Source organism: Squalius cephalus (genome assembly GCF_949319135.1).
Source record: "Squalius cephalus genome assembly, chromosome: 11".
Classification (NCBI taxonomy): Eukaryota; Metazoa; Chordata; class Actinopteri; order Cypriniformes; family Leuciscidae; genus Squalius; species Squalius cephalus.
In genome coordinates, this window is record NC_137132.1 from 27,988,794 (window position 1) to 28,010,970 (window position 22,177).

Genomic DNA, 22,177 nt, shown 5'->3' on the forward strand with positions numbered 1-22,177 from the left:
GTAAAACATTAATAAAAAAAGTGATAATAAAAAATGCGTTTTTAAACTGACATGATTGTTACAAAATCACACAGTCTGGACTCTGGAGAACTCAGAACAACTGCTAACATTACGTTATATATGGTAAAAATAACTGCCATGAAATTATAGTATCTTACTATGCAATATGCAATAAATTGTTCATTCACTACATCACTTTACCTGTCTTTATCCCCTTTTATCCTCTTCTCTTCTTTTTGGCACTGTATCTATCACAGACTATGCTCATTTATAATGTGTCATGTAAATTCGGCCATCCGTCACAATCAGGAAACTTTCACCGTGTCTAGAACTGGCGCGAGCTGCCAGGCCCGTTTCTAAGAGCTGTGTGTTAACAAAAGCAGTGCTGTCTACATTGGATGCGGCGTCGCGCACGCTACACAACAAATTACCAACAACTGATCGCGCGCGCGCTCTGTTTCTGACGCACTTCAAGCACTCGCTGGGTGGGGGAAGATTGATGAGCCGGACTTTTTTTTTGCTTTATTTGGTAGTATTTCGAATTAATGGTTTTAAAATAGTATTATAAAAAAAAAGTAAAAAAAAAAAAAGTAAAAAAAAATTCATTCCTTCACTCATTCTGGCGCCCCTATGGATGAGTGGCGCCCCTAGCATTTGAAATCTGTGTAAAATGTTTCGTATTCTTGTAATACTAATGATGTCTAAACTGTGGCGTCTTTTCTCTCTGCTAGAGCTGGAGAGTAAGGAGATCACAGATAACGCATGATTTACAATAAGAAGTGAAGAAAATGCCACCTCTCAAATAAAGACAGTGTCTAATTGTTCAGAACTCATCCAGGAGGCTGGACAAACATTTGAGTTTAAAATCTTATGACCCGAACAAAGCTTTAGAAAGAGTAGATTCACAAACGATCATGGAGAAGCCATGACGGAGTAACCAGACAGACGAGTAACCATGTAGAGGAGCAGACGAAAGAACTCAAATCAAGATCAGAAGAACATGGGTTAAACAGCTTCATTCAAGCCATCTAACTACTCTCATCTCAATTTTCTTTCTTTTCTTAGTTTTCTTTTCTTTTCCGTTGAGAGTCTCTGTTCTAAGTTAAGTTTTGCTGTAACGTTTCGGTCCACGATTCGACTGCAAAGCCCGCTTCCAACTTCAAAGACTTTCCATCCATCCGCCAGCACACCACGTGACTGGCCGCCCCAGCCATCTATCCAGGCACGAGGAGACGGTCCACCAATCAACGAACTCGGGAAACCCCCTTTCACTCCGACAAAAGGAATCCCCAAAGGAACACAAAGACAAGCAAGTAGCCTCCAGACTCTTAAGCTGAACTGGTGCATTGATATAAATTTAATAACCCGCCTAAGAAACGATAGAAGGGTTAAACTGATGGTTCGTTCAGGTCATGCCGTGCATATAGAAACTTGAGATTTCATCATCTCACTCTTAAAACTCATTCTTTCCTCACTCTTTCTTTCTGCAACTCGTATGAATGTGTGTGTGCGTGTGTTTGTGTTAGATATTAGTTTTATGTGTTAGAATAATCAATAAAGTCTTGTTTGTATTTTAAAGATAAGGGTTCTTGTGTTATGTGCTTACGAATTTATAATGTCTTAAACTGCTGATAAATAGTTTTTTCACTAGTTTGGATATTTATATCCCCCTGCAGAGCTGAAAGTTACGGCCCGTTCAAATGAACGCTGGACGAGTCCTTTGCGCGGCCGTAATAAGTTTTCAAATTCCCTATAAATGAATTAATAATTCCCTTTGAGCTAAATTGACCTGTCAAACCCTTACAGCTGCACACAAATATCAGCACACCAGAATCTGACCAACTGACCGCTGTTACACTGTGTTTAAACTGGACGTGACCATTATCGCGTCGTACCGCAACAGCCGTCTACATTGGACATGACAGACCATTGCAAGTTAATTTGTCCTTCATAACAGAAGTAGCGCAAGAGCTTGGAGTACATCAGAAATAGAAAGTGGCATCAGTTTACTGTCGGGGTTTTGCTGTCGTGTAGTGCCGTGCCTCATCCAGCGTAGCATCACTATCACTGACTATAATGGACATTATATTGTCTTTGTCCGGTCTTGACACAGGGTTATGAAATAGCAATACCGGCCGCATCTTCTCAGTTCCACCTTTGAACCCTACACCTCAAGCTTAACCTGACATATTCCTGTGCCATGAACAACGAGGTACTAGAAGCGGCAGTTCATCTGGTATAGATACATTTATACTATTAGTTAATACAATATGTTATTAAGGAATTAATACATTATGACACAATTAATTAATAACAATTCATATGTTACGTAATCTATTAATCATATATACAGTAGTAAAACTTAATTGTTTAGAATAGATCAAACACACAGTCATACATTAACACATGATTATCTGTGCATTAGTTAAGCATGAATTAATGCATATTAGTGCACCCGTATTGTAAAGTGTTACCAAAAACTTCCTCAGACTGTCTCAGAAAAGCTTTTTATTCTACTCTGTTTAAGAATTATCTGTCATTCATTGTATTAGTTTTGGGGAATTAATGAAGTGGTTGTTATTTCTGAGAATGTTTGGCTGAGCAATATTAGAGACGGACTAAATAATAGTGCAGATTATCTCAGAGTCAGAGTACGATAAAGTGAGAATGGCTGTTCTGAGGAATATTGATTCAAAGTAAAAAGTGGATTAAATATTTTTTTTCTAGTAATTGTCAAGTAACTGGGAAAAATAAAAAGTCAAAACAAATTTGCATCTGTAAAACTCTTTAGCCTGTAGAACTTATTTGCATCGTTACAAAGACAGAATTACTCATAATGGCTTCATTGACTGATTTTGTCAAATTTAAAAATTATTTGTAAATATAAAGTATTTAGACCTGAGCTGTGAGATGTAGGGCAGACACTGGAGGAATCCCCTCACTTCACTCTCTTCATCTGTCCAGTCTCTCAGCTCTACTGGTTTCTTCTCTGTTTGGAGTTTCAGCACTTCTAGGAGGATGGAGCTCTTTCTCTCTGAGAGATTTATTCTCCAGACTGCAGACACTGACTGAAAAATTACCTGTAATGCTGGAAGGACACTCCTGCCTGTTTGAGTCTCATAGACTTTCATATGCAAATAAAGATCCAACAGGAAATCACAATTTCCATGGGATATGTAAGAGTATAATGTATCCATAGATGTTTTTGTGATTTCATTCTTTAAAACAGGCACTTGCAGACACATATCAAGTACCGTTAATTTCAATCTCCAGTCAGTTACTTTCAAGTATTCATTCTGTGAAGGAGGTAACCTACAAAAACAGAGAAAGTTTTTGTTACATGTGAGAGCTAGAATGAATATATGTTTTTTTTAAAAAGACCAGCAACACCAGCATGAAAATGAGGATTCTGTGCTTATACAGAATGATAATTAAACTTGAAAATTGAGATGTGCTGGACTGATTAAAAACAACTTAGCAACTTAACAACATAAATATATTAAAATGTATTAATCTAAATTAACATTATTTATTAATGCATACAAATGACAACATTAAAATAAACAATCAAACTATGAGTGTATTTTCCCCATGAGACTCTCACCTGAGCTGTGAGATATAGGGCAGACACTGGAGGAATCCCCTCACTTCACTCTCTTCATCTGTCCAGTCTATCAGCTCTACTGGTTTCTTCTCTGTTTGGAGTTTCAGCACTTCTAGGAGGATGGAGCTCTTTCTCTCTGAGAGGTTTATTCTCCAGACTGCAGGAGCTGACTGATAAACTGGCTGTAATACTGGAAGGACACTCCTGCCTGTTTGAGACTCAAAGTCCTTCACATGTGACCACAGATCCAGCAGGAGATCACACTGATCCCAGGTATAACAATTATTCTCATCACAGGGGAAAGATGTGTAGCTGCACACAGATGTTAATAGTTCAGTGTCATTTTCTTCTGTATTTGCATCAAACTCTGATGCTGAAACAAACAGATTCAGCAGAAACTTTACAGCAGCTTCTCTCTTCATGTAGATAATGTCACGAAATCTGTGGAGACACACATAATTATCACTTTATTGTCCAGTGTAGGAGAATATACAATATTGAAAAACGTTGAGTCATTGAATAATTAATAAATATAAAAATATATATGAACATTCGGTTTTAACTATTCATTCCGTTTATATTTCAGTTGTAGAGGCTGGTTGTGTATTGAGTGGTGTGTTATAAATACAATCCTAAATTGAATATTTAGTAAATAAAAGAATTTCTGTATAGCTTTAACTTTTGGAATCTAAATAAAAATAAAAAACAAAGTTTGAGTAACTAAATTAATTTACTCAAACCTTTCATTTCAAGTACATGTAATTGGCACATATCGAGTTGATATGAAGTTATGAGTTTCTACACTGTTTGTTTTCTGATTTGACAGTAAACACTTAATCTAGAGCTCCATTAAAGTCAAGTGCTGTTTTGTCCTGTATTACGTCACATCAGTAATCTTACACACACACAAGTGAACTGGTAAGACTGCATCAGAGCAGATTTTGAGAATATGTGAAATAAAATCAATACATAAAAAAATACAAAAGAGTCACACACACACACACACACACACACACACACACACACACACACACACACACACAAAATTTGTTTATAAAACAGAATCCAAAAGCCTCTTTATATATTTCTATAGGGAACTATAGGTGGTTACACCATGACATCACACGTTTGTTTTTAACGCCTCCAGGTGACACTATTCTCACTTTAAAAATGCTTTCATAATATTACATCTATTGAAAAATAATTATATTCATTTTAATTTTAAAAATAGCTCATAAAATTTTATACAAAATTAAAAAAAATAATCAAAAATATTATTGATCAAAAAAATATTACATTGATTTACCTGAAGAAGAAAAAAAGAGATACATTTCAAGGCTTTGGCCACTTTTGACCATGAAGGGGCCAGTGTGAGCCCAAAATGAAGAGGCTCAGATCCTGTGAATATATGATAATGTATTGTGTGATGTATATTTGGACAGAGAGATTAAGATTGTTGCTCGACTATGCAGAAACCCACTGTAACTCGATTATAACCACATATATAAACGTACTGTGAGCTGCATGAAGCTGATACAATAGAAATACATGAACAAAATCAATCTCTACAGAGACTGACTGAACAAGAGTGAGAGAAGGATTTGAACAACAGATTTACTTACAACACGACTGCCAGCGGCCAGATGCAGAAACAGAGACGCTTAGTTAAAACTGTGTCATGAGAACTAGACTGAACAACTAGCAGTTAGTTAGAGCAAATCAGACTTTCTTTACATATTTCAATTACACCAATATACCTTTTTATGTAACTGGTTTAAAATAGTTATGATCAGTATTCAATGAAAATATGACCACTCACCACACTTCAATTGAGTGTTCTCTTACGAGAGATACTCTCGTACTGCGTAGAATACGCTAGGAGAAAATCCTTTTCCACGAGAATACTGAAGCCAAAAAATTATCCTTTAATTTTGTATTAATGTAAAACGCGTTGCTGCAGCATACAGGCATAGGCGAGACAGCTCGCGCGCCTATTGGCTGGTCTGCTGGCAACTGCTTGAGCCTATCGAGCGAGACCTAGAGTGACGTCATACCCAATGAGGGCGCTTTGCGCCCTCTGCGTCACGTCCCGCCGAAACGGGCGTGGCTTAGGTCTATAAATGTGTGTCGGCGCGACACACACTGACTAAAAGAGCTTGCATCTTTTTAAAGATGCCTTCCTGCGGCTCGTGCAGAGCCACACTCAGCGACGGGGACCGCCACGTGATTTGCGTTTCCTGCCTGGGTGAAGAACACGCAGCTCTCGCGCTCGCTGACGGCGGCTGCCCTCACTGCGAGCTGTTGCCCATAGCGACTCTGAGGACTCGCTTGGCATTTTTCAACGAGACTGCGCCCACACCTGCTGTAGTGCCGCGACGTAAAAGCGCCACGCTCAACGAATCCCGGAACCTTCTCCCAGCCGCCAAAGCTCGCCGGTGCGCCCGCCTGCTTCACCGGCTTCATCAGTTTCGCTTCCTGACGGACAACGGCCGCGGTCTGCCGCCGCTTACGTCGACGACGCGGATGAGATTGACGCGATGCTGCGAGAAGGGGATTCCTGCTCTCTTCTGGCATCAGGCAGTGAAGGCTGGGCGAGCTCTGAGGATCTCGCGCCTCCTGCCCGTGCTTCGACGGGAAAGAGAGCGAGCATTGAGGCGGAGCTCATACGCGTACTCACTCAGGCCACGGCGAGCCTCGGCCTCGATTGGGTTACGCCTGAGCAGCCCACTCACAACCGGCTGGACGGCTACTTCCTGCCCGGGGAGCGCACTTCGCCTGCATCCAAGCCAGCGCCTTTTCTTCCTGAGCTTCACAAAGAAGTCGCTAAGTCTTGGAGCTCCCCTTTTTCGGCCAGGACACGATCTTCTGTTTCTCTGGCGTTCTCCGCTGTCGACGACGCCAAGAACAGAGGATACCACTCCCTGCCGCCGGTCAAAGAGGCTATTGCAGCGCACTTATGCCCGCCCTCCGCTGGACGGCGTGCTAAGATGGCGCTGCCCTCAAAAGCCTGCCGCACGACGTCATCCCTGCTCCGCCGCGCTTTCTCCGCCGCCGGGCAGGCCGCGTCAGCGTTGCATACCATGGCCACGCTCCAGATTTACCAGGCTGATCTCCTCCGCAAGCTGGACGAGAAAGGACCTGACGCAATCTGCGTGCCAGACCTGAGGAGCGCTACAGACCTCGCTCTCCGCGCTACCAAGTCTGCGGCACAGGCCATAGGACGGAGCATGAGCGCCATGTAAATCTGGAGCGTGGCCATGGTGTGCAACGCTGACGCGGCCTGCCCGGCGGCGGAGAAAGCGCGGCGGAGCAGGGATGACGTCGTGCGGCAGGCTTTTGAGTGTCTGAGAGACATCTCTGGCTAACGCTCTCGGACATGTCTGAGTCGGAGCACACCGCGTTCCTCGACGCACCGCTTTCCACTGCCGGCCTCTTCGGAACCTCGGTAAAGACTTCACTGACAGGTTCGCTGAGGTACAGAAAGCGACCCAGGCCATGAAGCACTTCCTCCCGAAGCGCTCCAGCTCTGCAGCAGGCCGTGCGAAACCGTCTGCTCAGAGCTCACAGCCTAAGCCTCCGCCCACCGCCTCCTCTTCACAACGCCGCCAGACCCAGAGCTCGAGACCGCGCTCTCGCTCTTCCGGCCGCCGCCCCGTCCCGCGTGGCCCACGGCCAAAGATTGCGTTGAAGCCAGAGGCCCCGAAGTCGTCCTAGCACGCCTAGGAAAGCGACGGTGTCCAAGTCCCGCTGCGGCCGTACTTCCACCAAAGCTTGCCGCTCGTCCAGTTCCAAGAAATGTGACTGGTCCAGCGTATTTAGCAGCCAACAAGCCGGGTCCATTGCCCGCTTGCCTGCACACAAAAGCCGTTTTTATGGCTACCCAGATAAATCCCTTAAAGAGTGTATTTTCTGGTGTCCCGGCCACGGCCGATGGTGTTTCATGTGTAGAAAAAATGCCCACTACTCAGTGCCCATTCCTACACACAAGCACAGCCCCTCACATAGGGCTCGCGCACATAAAATCGACTCAGATCGATTGCGCATTAAACATAGCAAACGTGCCCACGACCCAGTGCCCACAAACAATACTTCCTACATGTCTCACGGTTTCTGTAAAAACGAAACCAGTATGCAGGCGCTCTGCTCAGGCGAGCGATGCTTTAAAGGTGGTAAATGTGCCCGCTACCCTGCGCCCACGTCCACACACAGACATGACAGTTCCAATGGAACTCGCCCAGCCCTCCCCCTCTCGGTTAACCACCACAGAGGAGTCGAGCGCGGGCATTCTGCCCGCTGTTATCAGCGCGCCCCCTGCCTCAGATGTCATGAGCGCAACGCTTATGTCACAGCTCACCGAGGCCGCTGTATCGCGAGCCGATCAGAGCGCGCTTCGCACCCAGCCCCTAGCTACCCGTGCAGACGCGTGGGCGAAGCTTCCCGGGGTTTCGAAATGGGTGCTAAACATCATAAAAGAAGGCTATTCGCTACAGTTTCGCCGACGCCCTCGCCGCCACACGGCGCGCGTCGAGACCACGGTAGAATCGAAAGTAGCACATCTACTTCGAGCCGAAATTCTGAAACTACTGAGCAAAGGGGCTATAGAACCCTTATCTCAAGCTCAAAGCGAAGGGGGGCTTTACAGCAGATACTTCCTGGTACCCAAGAAAGACGGGGGTCTCAGACCCATACTAGATCTGCGGAAACTGAACAGAGCGCTTATGAAACGTCAGTTCAGGATGCTCACGACCAGAAAAATCCTTTCGGCTTGTCCCTGGCACCCCGTACATTTACGAAGTGCATGGACGCAGCGCTCGTACCCCTCAGACTCCGGGGCATACGAGTGCTGAACTATTTGGACGACTGGCTGATTCTAGCCCAATCTCACTCAGAGATCGTGGAGCACAGAACCATTTTACTCGATCACCTCGAGAATCTCGGTCTCACAGTAAACTGGGAAAAGAGTTCGCTATTCCCCAGACAGATTATATCTTTTCTGGGAATAGAACTGAACTCGCTGTCAATGACAGCACGCCTGTCATCTCAGCGCACACTGGACATTCAGCGTGCAGTCGGCTCCTTTCGCTGCGGCGCTGTAGTCCCTCTCAAGAAATTTCAAAGGATGCTAGGTCTGATGGCCTCAGCATCATCAGTTCTCCAGTTGGGCATGCTGCGCATGCGCCCACTGCAGTTCTGGCTCAGAGAGAGAGTGCCTCACAGAGCGTGGGCCTCCGGTCGGCTTCGCCTCAAGGTCAATCAAGTGTGCATTGCAGCTTTGAACCCTTGGGGGGCAAAAGACTGGTACCATTCAGGTGTAAGCCTGGGGACTTCCTCGAGACTGATGGTGGTGTCCACGGACGCATCCGCCTCAGGATGGGGAGCGCTGCTCGAGGGCAGACCGCTCTTTGTCCAATGGTTAAAACGGGAGAAGCTCCTTCATATAAATTGCCTCGAGATGTTAGCAGTGAGCAAAGTGCTCATGCGCTTTCGTCCCCTGATAAAGGGGTACCACGTCCTAGTACGTTCAGACAACGTGTCGGTGGTATCCTACATAAATCGCCAGGGCGGCCTCAGGTCCCTGACCCTGTACAGGCTAACCAGACGCCTCCTGATATGGGCTCGCAGCAACCTGCTCTCGCTGAAAGCAGCGCACGTGCCAGGGCTCCTGAATATAGGACCAGACAGACTGTCCAGGAACCACGTTCCGACAGGAGAATGGTCTTTGCACCCACAGACAGTACAGCTGCTGTGGAAGAAATTCAGCAGAGCGGAAGTAGACCTGTTCGCGTCTCAGGAAAACGCTCACTGTCCAGAAATTTTCTCGAAAAGCAAGGACGCGCTGACCCACATGTGGCCTCGCCGTCCTCTCTACGCTTTCCCCCCTGTCTCCCTTCTGACCCAGGTGGTAGAACGGATCAGGGAAGAAGGATGTTCAGTGCTGCTTGTAGCGCCGCTCTGGACGAGCCAACCTTGGTTCCCAGTTGTGATGCAGTTAGCAAGCACCGCCCCGTGGCCAGTGCCTCTGAGGAAGGATCTCCTTTCTCAAGCCAACGGCTCGATCTGGCATCCTCACCCAGAGCTGTGGTCCCTTCACGTGTGGACCATCAATGGGTACCCGCTGACCTCCCACAGGGAGTGTTAAACACGATCACGGAGGCCAGAGCTCCGTCTACGCGACGTCTCTACGCCTCCAAATGGTCGGTGTTTTCTGGCTTGTGCACAGCTCGTGGCATGTCACCCCTGAATTGCGGAGTGACGGAGGTTCTCTCCTTCCTACAGGAGCTGCTGGATAAGGGCAGGTCCCCTTACACGCTCAAAGTCTATGTGGCGGCCATAGCAGTGTTCTCTACGACAACGCTTGGCCAGTCTATAGGAAGGAACGATTTAGTCATTCGCTTCATTAGAGGAGCTAAGAGACTGAATCCTCCCAGACCTCCCACAGTCCCTATATGGGCCCTTTCTACGGTACTGGAAGCCATGAAAGGTCATCCTTTTGAGCCCTTGCAGAAGATTGATCTTAAACACCTGTCGTTCAAGACGGCGTTTCTTCTGGCTCTCGCTTCAGTGAAGCGCATAGGGGACTTACACGCGCTCTCGGTGAGCGCGACGTGCATGGAATTTGGGCCTAATGACTCTAGGGATATACTCAAACCTAAGCACGGTTATGTTCCTAAATCCCTCAATACACCGTTTAGGGCACAGGTCATTTCCCTGTCTGCCCTACCGGTCACTGAAGGAAATGAGGACGAAAGCTTCCTCTGCCCAGTCAGGGCATTAAGAGCTTATGTGTCTCGCTCGTCTGGATGAGACGATGGATAAGACACATGCCTTTGGTGTGAGAGACCCGGGTTCGAATCCACTGTGAGACACCAATGTGTCCCTGAGCAAGACACTTAACCCCTAGTTGCTCCAGAGGCGTGCGACCTCTGACATATATAGCAATTGTAAGTCGCTTTGGATAAAAGCGTCAGCTAAATGAATAAATGTAAATGTAAGTACATGTAATTGGCACATATTCAGTTGATATGAAGGTACACCTGCGTCAAACAGACAGTTTCTACACGGTTGGTTTTCTGATTTGACAGTAAACACTTAATCTAGAGCTCCATTAATGTCAAGTGCTGTTGTCCTGTATTACGTCACATCAGTAATCTTACACACACACAAAGACACAGACACACGCACGCACGTATGTACGCACACACGCACGCACGCGCGCACACACACACACACACACACACTATTTGTCAATATCACAATCACAATATTTGTTTATAAAACATAAATTGTAGAGAATCCAAAAGCCTCTCAATATATTTCTATAGGGAGCTATAGGTGATTACACCATGACATCACACGTTTGTTTTAACACCTCCAGGTGACACTATTCTCACTTTAAAAATGTATTTTAAAAGCTTTCATAATATTTCATTTATTGAATATATATATATATATATATATATATATATATATATATATATATAAATTTTAATGGAAAAAATAGCTCATAAAATTTTATAAAAATTGCATTGTATCATAAAATGCTAAATAATAATCAAAAAATATTATTAAACAAAAAAAAATATTACATTGATTTACCTGAAGAAAAAAAAAGTTACATTTCAAGGCTTTGGCCACTTCTGACCATGAAGGGGCCAGTGTGACCCCAAAATGAAGAGGCTCAGATCCTGTGAATATTTGATAATGTATTGTGTGATGTATATTTGGACAGAGAGATTAAGATTGTTGCTCGACTATGCAGAAACCCACTGTAACTCGATTATAACCGCATATATAAACGTACTATGTTCTGCATGAAGCTTCTATAATATAAATACATGAACAAAAGCAATCTCTACAGAGACTGACTGAACAAGAGTGAGAGAAGGATTTGAACAACAGATTTACTTACAACACGACTGCCAGCGGCCAGATGCAGAAACAGAGACGCTTAGTGAAAACTGTGTCATGAGAACAGTGTTGGGCTCGTTACTCAAACAATGTATAATTTACTCATTACTAGTTACTCCTTTCAAAAATAATATTAGTACTTTACTTATTACTCCCGGCCAACAGTAATTAATTACACTACTAGTTACAACACTTTTCTATTACACCTCCAAAAAATTGGTAATTACATAATTTTTGCAGCCTGTGAATCCATGAAAGTTACAAATAAACGAAGAGTACAACTGTCTCAAACTGATGACAAGCCACAATTTTAATAAATAACTTCTGTTATTTAATAAAGCAGCAACATAGAAAAATGAAAACAATGGCTGTATTTTCAGCCGCTATATAATCTGGGCTTCTCCATCTTCAGACAAAGCCAGGTTGCTGCGTTGGTGAAGTCATGAGCGCACACACAACAACGATTATGAAAATTGATAGGGATGATTGGATTTTTGAATTTTAAATGATTAGCAATTGTGACAAAAAGATAAATGTTATTAGTTACACTACTAGTTACCAGAGAAAGTAATATTACTGTAACGCATCACTAGTAACTAGTTACTGCCCAACACTGCACAAGAACTAGTCTGAACAACTAGCAGTTAGTTAGGGCTAATCAGACTTACTTTTCAGATTCAGATTACACCAATATACATCTTTATGATCAGTCTTGAATAAAATAATTAGATGACTAACTTGTAAGACTAGTCTAAGAAGTTTATGCAACTTAGTGTTTTCAATTCTGGTTCACGTTCACATATATATTGTCTTCCTAACATACACTGTACATTAAATTCATTAATTTTATTGTGAGCACTGAATACAATACTCAAGCATGGTTGGTCTGTTCCCTATGAGACTCTCACCTGAGCTGTGAGATGTAGGGCAGACACTGGAGGAATCCCCTCACTTCACTCTCTTCATCTGTCCAGTCTATCAGCTCTACTGGTTTCTTCTCTGTTTGGAGTTTCAGCACTTCTAGGAGGATGGAGCTCTTTCTCTCTGAGAGCTTTATTCTCCAGACTGCAGGAGCTGACTGATAAACTGGCTGTAATGCTGGAAGGACACTCCGGCCTGTTTGAGTCTCATAGTCCTTCACATGTGAACACAGATCCAGCAGGAAATCACATCTCCCATAATTCACAGATGACAGCAGTTTCTTCACAGTTTCTTCTATTGTCTCTTTCTGGTGAACAGCAGCTTGCAGAGACAAATCCAGTATGAATGATCTCTTTCTTTTCTCCCATGATTCAGATGATGTATTCTGTGGTTCAACAAATCTAAAGAAAGAATGAATAATATTCTGTTAGATATGACAAAAGAGAGAAGATAAAGATTATAAAAATGAAGCAAACAGTTAGCCAGATAATGACTAACGTAAGTGTAACTGAACAGTGGAAATTGAAGAATAGATGTTTTTACAATTAGTTGTCAGTTTTGTCCTGATGTGGAACTGCATTTAGTAAGAGCACAGACATGCAAAATTACTACTTTGCTGCTACAAACAAAACCAAAATTCGTATTAGTGTCAAAACATTGGATGTCTTGCAGTATAAATGCAAATAAATTACAAAAAGCACCATTAAAACAGCATCAATTCAACTAACAGCACTGAGTTGAAACATCTGTTTTTGAAATAAATCAGTTCCAGTAATGGTCAGAAATTAAGTTTTGGTGTTTGCATTCACACATAGGATACACTGTTAAATAATTATTGTTGTTAATTTAATGCAGAGTAGCCAACCCTGCTCCCTCCGGTCACTGTGATTTTGCCAAGTAAGACATGTTCCTGGATAAACATAATTTGTTGATCCTGGAGAAACATTCCTGTCTGAAAATGTAGTCCTAACCATATCCCTACACATAATTTATCCCTAAAATCAGAGTAAAATTATTGTGAATAACACTGATGTAGAAGCACTTAACCCTGGTTGTAAGCCTAAACTTGACAAACTGTAAACTTTTCCCTCAAATCTGATTGGTTGATTGGAATGTTGTTCCATGATCAGTGAAGATGTTGATCCAGGAACATGTCGTACTTGGTGAAATCACATTCACCGCTCCTGGAAGGCTTCATGCAGACTTCAGTTCCAGCCTTTCTCCAAAACACTTACCTGTTATTTTCATGCAATTAACACCTTGATTAGCTGGTTCAGGTGCGTTTGATTAGGGTTGGAGCTAAACTCTGCAGGATGGTAGCCCTCAAGTAGCAGGGTTGGTTACTGCCTATCAATACACTGAAATAAACTAAATCATACCCTGAGTTGTATTTTCATATAACAGTCTCACCTGAGCTGTGAGATGTAGGGCAGACACTGGAGGAATCCCCTCACTTCACTCTCTTCATCTGTCCAGTCTATCAGCTCTACTGGTTTCTTCTCTGTTTGGAGTTTCAGCACTTCTAGGAGGATGGAGCTCTTTCTCTTTGAGAGCTTTATTCTCCAGACTGCAGGAGCTGACTGATAAACTGGCTGTAATGCTGGAAGGACACTCCTGCCTGTTTGAGACTCATAGTCCTTCACATGTGAACACAGATCCAGCAGGAAATCAGACTTCTCATAATTCACATATGACAGTAGTGCCTCCATCGTTTTCAATATTGTTTTCTTTAGGTAAAGAGCAGCTTGCAGGCAGTGATTCAGTACAAACAGTCTCTTTCTAGTCTCCCATTCTTCAAATTTTTCCTTTTCTGGTGGACTAAATCTACACAAACATATTTTGTTACAATTTCACATTTAGGACATAACATCAGTTAACAATAAATAATGAAAAGTTAGAACAGCCAAAGATAAAATGCTAACCTCAGTTGTGAGATGTAGGGCAGACACTGGAGGATTCCCCTCACTTCACTCTCTTCATCTGTCCAGTCTATCAGCTCTACTGGTTTCTTCTCTGTTTGGAGTTTCAGCACTTCTAGGAGGATGGAGCTCTTTCTCTCTGAGAGATTTATTCTCCAGACTGCAGGAGACACTGACTGATAAACTGGCTGTAATGCTGGAAGGACACTCCTGCCTGTTTGAGTCTCATAGTCCTTCACATGTGAACACAGATCCAGCAGGAAATCACATTGGCCAATATGATAATTCATATTTTCAACACAGGGGAAAGATGTGTAGCTGAACACAGATGTTAGCAGTTCAGTGAATTCCTTCCCAGCAGATTGTGATGCCGCAACACTCAAATTCAGCAAAAACTGAAAGGCTGATTTCTTCTCCTTTTCAAAATATATAACATCTTTATAAAAGCTGAGGAAATAGAGATATGAAAAAATAATACAATTTAGTGTTGAATGAAACTGACAAGTAAATTTTACAATGAGTAAAGGTCATGCAATTCAGAAGTGTTAAAACTTTAGGTACAGTATAATTTAAGTAATTTTCACTTGACTTCGAATTTACCACTAGAATTATAGGTGACAATTTTTCCACTTAAAAAAAGCTCCTACAGAAACCAATAGCAATTAAGTGTTTGCTCACATGAGAATCAACGATAACCCCAACCAGAAATCTTGTGGTAATCACTGATAACCAGCTAACATTCAATGATTTTGCATTGCACAACATCAGGAAGATCAGGCCCTTCCTGCAAAACTCCTTGTCCAGGATCTTGTCATCTCTAGACTGGACTACTACAATGATCTGGACTTTCAGCATGTGGAGTCAAACCTCTTAAAATGATCTAGAACACTACAGCATGATTGGTCTTCAATGAACCCACATTATTCTGTATCTCTCTTCACCTGCTGCTGCTCTCATCTCCACTCCCTCTTACGAGTCTACATTCTCTCCAGAAGTCTGTGGCCAGTGAATGAGAGGTGCCTTATTGTACCATCACAGAGGGGCACAAAATTACTTTCCAGAACATTGACATTCATTGTTCCTTGATGTGGAATGATCTTCCTAATACTATCCGGACAGCCAAATGCCTTACGATTTACAAGAAAGAGCTGAAAACTCATCTGTCAGCTCAGCAACTCAGCGAATACTTGTCACACATTTATGAGCCATATACCTTTATAAACATTTAAGTGTGTACTTTTAAATGATCGGATTCAAACTGAAAACAAATATTCTCTGTTTAAGTCATTTGTATAAAACCAACAAGATGTCCAGTATCTCAAACGCTTGCTCATTATTTTTAATTTGACCACGCCCACGCGCGCAAAAGAGATTCACATGCAAATCTCCACATGGAACGCGAACGTGCTCCTTACCTCAAAAACAAAGCACGAAAAAACTTCACAAGTCTCTGCTTTTCGTCGAGTTTGAAAGACGCGCCGTGAGCTTACATTTGATTTACCTCCTCAGAAGAAGAATGCGATTTGAAGACAAGATGTAAGGTAAGAAATTCTTACATATTAGTTTGTTATTGTTGCATAAATTTCACATTGCAGTTGAACTGTTGCTAGATATATGGTGAATATTATAATATTTAGACCCGTGTTTACTGTTATTGTGCTTGTGGATATCTGCTCAAACGTAGATATGTATATGGTAACCATAATGTTTCATGTTTTGGAGCGCGATCGCGTTTGAATGTATCATATTTTGGAGCGTGATCACGTTTGAAAAGCAAAACGCACCAAACGGCTCCATGTTTTTACTATTATCTCATTTCATATCATCATAACGAATGGAAACATTTGAAGTAACATATGATAATCAATATATTTTTCTCTAGATTAGTTGTTACTGAAATCTTTTGGAAGATTTATAGGCTGCTATAGGTTATTGTTATTATTATTTTATGCAACACTGCGCATAGCCTATGCTTACAAGGCACAACAAACCTGGTGTTCATTATATTATATATTGTTGGAAACATTTGTGTGTGTGTGTGTGTGTGTGTGTGTGTGTGTGTGTGTATTCTGTGAATTTTAAAAAGCAATTTTAACCAGAAAAATCTAAAATTTATTCCCAAAATCGTGCAGGCCTTTCTCTTGATATCAGTATGTTCAATTTTTTTTTTCTTTCAGGGCCCAGATGCCACTGAGTCCTGCTGACTTCAACATTCACATGAGTCTCTGTACATGAACATGGTAAAGTGAAAATCAAACACCTTGGAAATGAAAGGTATGTACAATGTTTTTAGGAATGGCACAAAGGTCTCTGTCTTTGGATCATTGTTTTCAATAAGTGCTTTTTTGTCATTTGTTTTGTATCTTTGGATTATGTTGTGTTGTAAATAAATCCAAACAATCAAAAAGCCATTCTTTTTTAAATCTCCTCATTCTTTGTGCAAGGTTGCTCAGAATGATAGGGCCTGATAGCTCCTAATAGGGCCGTTAGGGGAGGGTCTTTGTCTTTCTCAGGTGTGAAAATCCATACATATTAATGATGTGATCACACCTCCCGCATAAAGCTTTCTCACACAAAACACGTCGTACAAATTTTAAATCAATATATTGTCTTCTCTGAATGAGCAGTCAGGGCGATTTTCACATAGTTTTGGAGCACATATTCTAGGCTACGTGATACAATTTTCAAAAGTCTTGTGAAGAAATAATCAGTATGGGTTTCATGGCCTTATTTCAGGGAGAATTTTTTTTTTTGTATTTTCACAAACCACGCATAAATGTCATTATCTCAAAACTACAAACTTTTACATACATGCTGCTGATATATTATTGTAGCAGAGTTTGAATACAGTTGAATCATGAATACAGATTGAATCAGTTGAAGTGCAGAATACAATGTAATCAGACTTTAGCCATGAAAATGTCACAAGTAACAGAAATAAGCACAAATGTCAGAGCATGTCAGAACACCTCCAGGGCCCAGAAAACAGCTCAGACCCCAGAGGGTTAAACTTATATTTCAAATCTTCTATTGTTTCAGAATTTTTTTAAATCCCTCCCTGCCTAGCTTGTACTATACTAGACAACATTTAAAACGTTGTATTGCTAGCACTTCTCATGTTATTGCCTCCTTAAAGGGTTAGTTCACCCAAAAATGAAAATTCTGTCAGTAATTAATCACCCTCATGTTGTTCTAACCCCGTAAGACTTTCATTCATCTTTGGAACACAAATTAAGATATTTTTGATAAAATCTAAGAGCTGTCTCACTCCTCCATAGGTTTCTATGAAATTGAAACTTGCTGCCCCAGAAAGTTAGTAAAGACAATGTTTAAAATGGTCCACGTGGCTACAGTGGCTCAACCATAGTTTATCAAGCGACGAGAATACTTTTTGTGCGCAAAACAAAACAAAAATAACGACTTTATTCAACTATTAATTTTCTTTTGTGTGGGTCTCTGAGTGAGTTCACGTAGTGCAACAGCGCAGCGCTTCTGGGTTGTACATCAGAATGTAGGCTTACTAAGTCTGGAAAAGCCAGGTAAGCTGAGCCTATTGAAGAATAACAAATTTTAAGAATCTATCTCAAATATGCTTCCATAAATAACATCACGGTAAAGAATATTGTATTTAGCTTTTAAGGTTAAGATAATGATTCTGCTCAGCAAAGTTGCAATTCCTGTTTTACTGAAACTCTTAATGGCTCTTGGAGCTTGTGTTTTAGCAAGAGTACAGGACTGCCAGTCCTGTACTCGAGTCTCAGCATTTGAATAGATATGCTGAGTGGATTAGGATGGGCAACACTCTCAGTCTAGAACAGGTTCCTAAACCTGTCTCATCACAAAGTTTTGGTTCCTGCCCCTAAACGTATATAAGTTGTAAGAGAACATTCTCTAATTCAGACTGTTGAAAGAACTGCAGCAACGTACAGCGAAGTTCTCAATAAAAGAATAACTTCTGTTTGAATGCGATCCCAATGTCTCCTGGTCTTCGATTCTGAGTTTCCTACACTATGTTCTGACGTACAATTTTATTTTATACTGTGACGAGCGTCCGGGCCGATCATCAGCGTCGCCCTGGAAACAAACGAGCCACAGCTGCACGTCCTCATCACGCCCCGATCGGCCTCAGCTGCGGCTCATCAACTGGCGTGCTTATAAGCACACATGGCACAAGAGTTGTTGGAGAACCTCTGACTGAGAAAGTGGAACTAATGCTTCTCTCTATTCTCTCACAGACAGCAGCTGAAGCCGATCTTCCCCCACGAGCACTCAGACACGGACTGCACTGGCACAAAGATAAGACGCACACCACTCACCGGAGCACCTACCCGTATTGTCTGCTTTCACCATTCACTCTGTTCAATAAACCCACCCTCCGGGGCTTTAATTTGAGCTCTCCTTGTTGTGTGATTCTTCACCCCGTGACAATACAAAAAGTATTCTCATCGCTATTTTTCTCTGACACGGTGCTCCCAACACAGGGCCTTGGGACAGGAACCATGGTTTCTTCCACATGACCAAAGAACGAAGGCATCTGCGCGTTACTTTGATTGTGCGAAATGGGTTCCCCCTCAGGGAAAACCCTCTGGTTCTCAGCCACCACTGCAGGGCCCTCATACACAGCAGGCCAAAAGGTATAACGTTGGACGATGCTGCCAGAAGACACAGTGATGGCCTGGCCTAGCTTGATACTCGTGACTGTAGTCAAGATGATGTTTATACGAGCAGGAGACAACTCTGCCTGCATCGTAACCGAATCCCACACTACCCCCAGGAATGTCGTTCTCTGAAGAGGAATTAGTGAACTTTTCTTGACATTGAGTCTCAACCCCAAGCACCTCAGAACATCATCTCGATGTTGAACCGCCATCTCCTCTGACTGTGCCAGAATGAGCCAGTTGTTGATGTCAATAAGAATGCCCTGAAGTCTCAGTGGAGCTAGAGCAGCATCCATGCATTTCGTGAATGTGCGAGGTGACAATGCTAGGCCGAATGGAAGAACTCGGTATTGATACGCTTTTCACCCAAAAGCGAACCTCAGAAACTTCCTGTGATAGGGAAGGATGGATATGTGGAAATGCTTTTAGATCTATCGTGACAAATCAGTCCTCGGACCTGATCTGACTCACGATAATAGGTATGGTTAGCATTTGGAATCTGAACCTCCTCAGAGACCGATTCAAAACCCTGAGATCTATTATAGGACGTTACCCCCCATCCTTTTTGGGAACTATGAAGTACTGGCTGTAGAACCCGGATTCCCTTTCTTGAAGAGGAACCTGCTCTATGGCTTCCTTCTCTAAGAGGGGCTGAACTTCTTGTTCCATGACCCCACCCTGCTCGGGGATGACAAGTGTGTGAACCCCCCCCCCCCCCCCCCCCCGCTGAATTTCAGTGGACGATACCTCAAACTGAATTCTGTGCCCTTTTAATAGTAGTAGGGCTGTCACTTTTGTGAAAAAATCCTGTTCGATTTTTGAGACATAAGTGTTCATTGAATCGATTGTAAAATCGGTTTTCCATGTCTAAAGACGTTTCCATTTTAAGCGCCAAATATGGGGAAATCCACGGACAACTAACAGGCATTAGGACGAACGTAAAGAGGGCGCTTGAAACGCGCACAAGTCAGCAAATTTTCCTGATGATTTATTGGCGTGAAATTTCGTGCACAATGACAAACAGGAGTGCAACATTCTCGAAAAACAGCAGAGTGGACTGCCATAGCATAAATGAAAAACATTACTGCTGTCTTCAACATGGCTGTGTTTACGATTAAAAATGTCAAACAAATTTCACCTACATAGGCAATTATAGACCGTAGCCCGAATCTGTATCTGTATGCATGAGACTGTCTGCATACCAGCAGAATTCACAGTTTAGTTGTAAAAACAGACACATTATGCAGAAGTATAATTCGTGTTTGTCAGAGCCTGCAGTTGCTATGTGACGCGCGTTCGCTGCGGGCGTATCCTGACGAGCTGGACGCACTCCGAGAAAAGACTGTTAAAATCGATTCCCTATTTTCATTTTTGAAACTTGCGTTGGTTGGTCCAATCGATTGTACAATCGAATAAGACAGAAACTAATTTTAAATAATACTTACCTTTTTTTTAAATCTACAGAGCGAAGTGTGAGAGACAAGAGAATAGAGAGAGCCATGGGTGTGTGCAAAAAAGTGGTTGGTGCTTTCTCATTCTCATGGAAGAAGAAAAAAGAACTAGCAGCTACACAAAACGTGCTCGACCTACCTAAGCACCGCCTGATAACAGAATCACCTACCAGGTGGGGTTCTCGCCATGCAATGATAGCACGAATACTGGAGCAGGAGAAGGCCATTTCAAAGGTTTTATCTGCTGATAGAAAAACAAGGCACCTGGCTCCCTCATGGCAAGACATTGAGGTCTTGGAGTCCATACACAAGGCCCTTAATCCACTTGTTGAGTTCACTGATGCCCTCTCTGGTGAAGCACATGTCAGTGTCTCTTGTGTGAAACCTGTCCTACAGCTCTTCAATATGGAGGTCATGAAGCCAGGAGAGGATGACACAGAGCTAACCAAGGCCATCAAAACTACTATCACCACATATTTGAATGAAAAATATGATGATGCTGCCACTGATGACCTCCTTAACATGGCATCCCTTGTTGATCCTCGGTTCAAGACCCGCTACATCCAAGGTGACAAGGTAGAGGCTGTGAAATCCAGAGCTGTGGCACAGATCCTGCTTTGTTGTGATAGTTGTCACAGCTGTTAGTTTATATACAATGTTTCAGTAAGTAAAAGTTTGTATTATTGTATAAAGGGAGATGACTCATGTTTGCAATTACAAATGATGTGCACAACCTTTTGTTTTTGCATTTTTCAATACCTCCAAAAAAATCTCTGGGAGGTAAACCAGTATAATAGTATTATAGTGGTTTACTTTTTGCATTTATTTTGTCTTTGTTTAGCACTTGAATGTGTCAGAGGGTTTTGTGCTGCCTCTACAAATATTTGAGATTATTATTATTTAATAATTGTGTTTTAAGTTGTTTAAATAAGTTGTTGTTTACAAAATCAAAAAATGTAAAATATATTGAAAAGTGACCACTGACCAGTCACTTACTAGTTTGCACTTGTTTGAAAGCATATAAAACTCTGTATGTGCGAAAGAGCGCAGCTCTGAATTTTCTTTTGCCAGTTGTGGGCCCTGCTGCTCTCTTGACCAATGGAAAGATTCATACAATGTGGGAGTGTAATGTCAGTCCCTCCAGGATTGCGCAATTTTTGTGTGTGATTTTTGCGATCAAAATGACTGATTTTGTGGTTGTAAATTCCAGAAATTTGTGAAAAAATGTGCGATTTTTATATTTTATAATTAGGACATCACATTTACCATAATAGTTTTATGTCAGATGCACAATAGTCATACATGACACAAACAAAATGCATAAAGCCTGTTTATTTTGGTCTAATCAAATTCTCAACAAATGAAAAACTTTTGAAACAACCTATGGGCAATTTTTCTACCTGACCTATGTAAATATTAACAGCAGGTGTAGTAATCTATACTGTAGAACTGTGTGTAATGCTGAGTTGAGGGGTCCTGAGGTGCAGAAGGCAACCAGTTACTTACAGTGCGGCGTTTTGCATGGCGTCCCCACTGCGTATTGCTACACAATACGAAGTGACCGTTCGAAAGGGAACTACTCGGTTACTATCGTAACCTCAGTTCCCTGAGAGTAGGGAACGAGTATTGCGTAGCCGGCCACACTATAGTAACCTGGCAAGTTGTCGCTTCAGTCGTTAAACCTGCTAAAACGGCGTTTTTCGGGGACTAATACAG

At 42.3% G+C, this 22,177-nt stretch overlaps 1 protein-coding gene across 1 annotated transcript in view; it reads right to left on the minus strand.

Annotated features, from left to right (window-relative positions):
- LOC307166773 (uncharacterized protein) overlaps positions 1-22,177 on the minus strand; it is a 419,028-nt gene that overhangs the window by 49,117 nt on the left and 347,734 nt on the right. Inside the window, exons 26-30 of the mRNA XM_079885410.1 lie at positions 14,356-14,799; positions 13,844-14,257; positions 12,421-12,834; positions 3,605-4,045; positions 2,899-3,312 (exon numbers count right to left, since the gene is read on the minus strand). Coding sequence (XP_079741536.1) covers positions 2,899-3,312; positions 3,605-4,045; positions 12,421-12,834; positions 13,844-14,257; positions 14,356-14,799 — 2,127 coding nt within the window. The remainder of the gene's footprint in view (positions 1-2,898; positions 3,313-3,604; positions 4,046-12,420; positions 12,835-13,843; positions 14,258-14,355; positions 14,800-22,177) is intronic.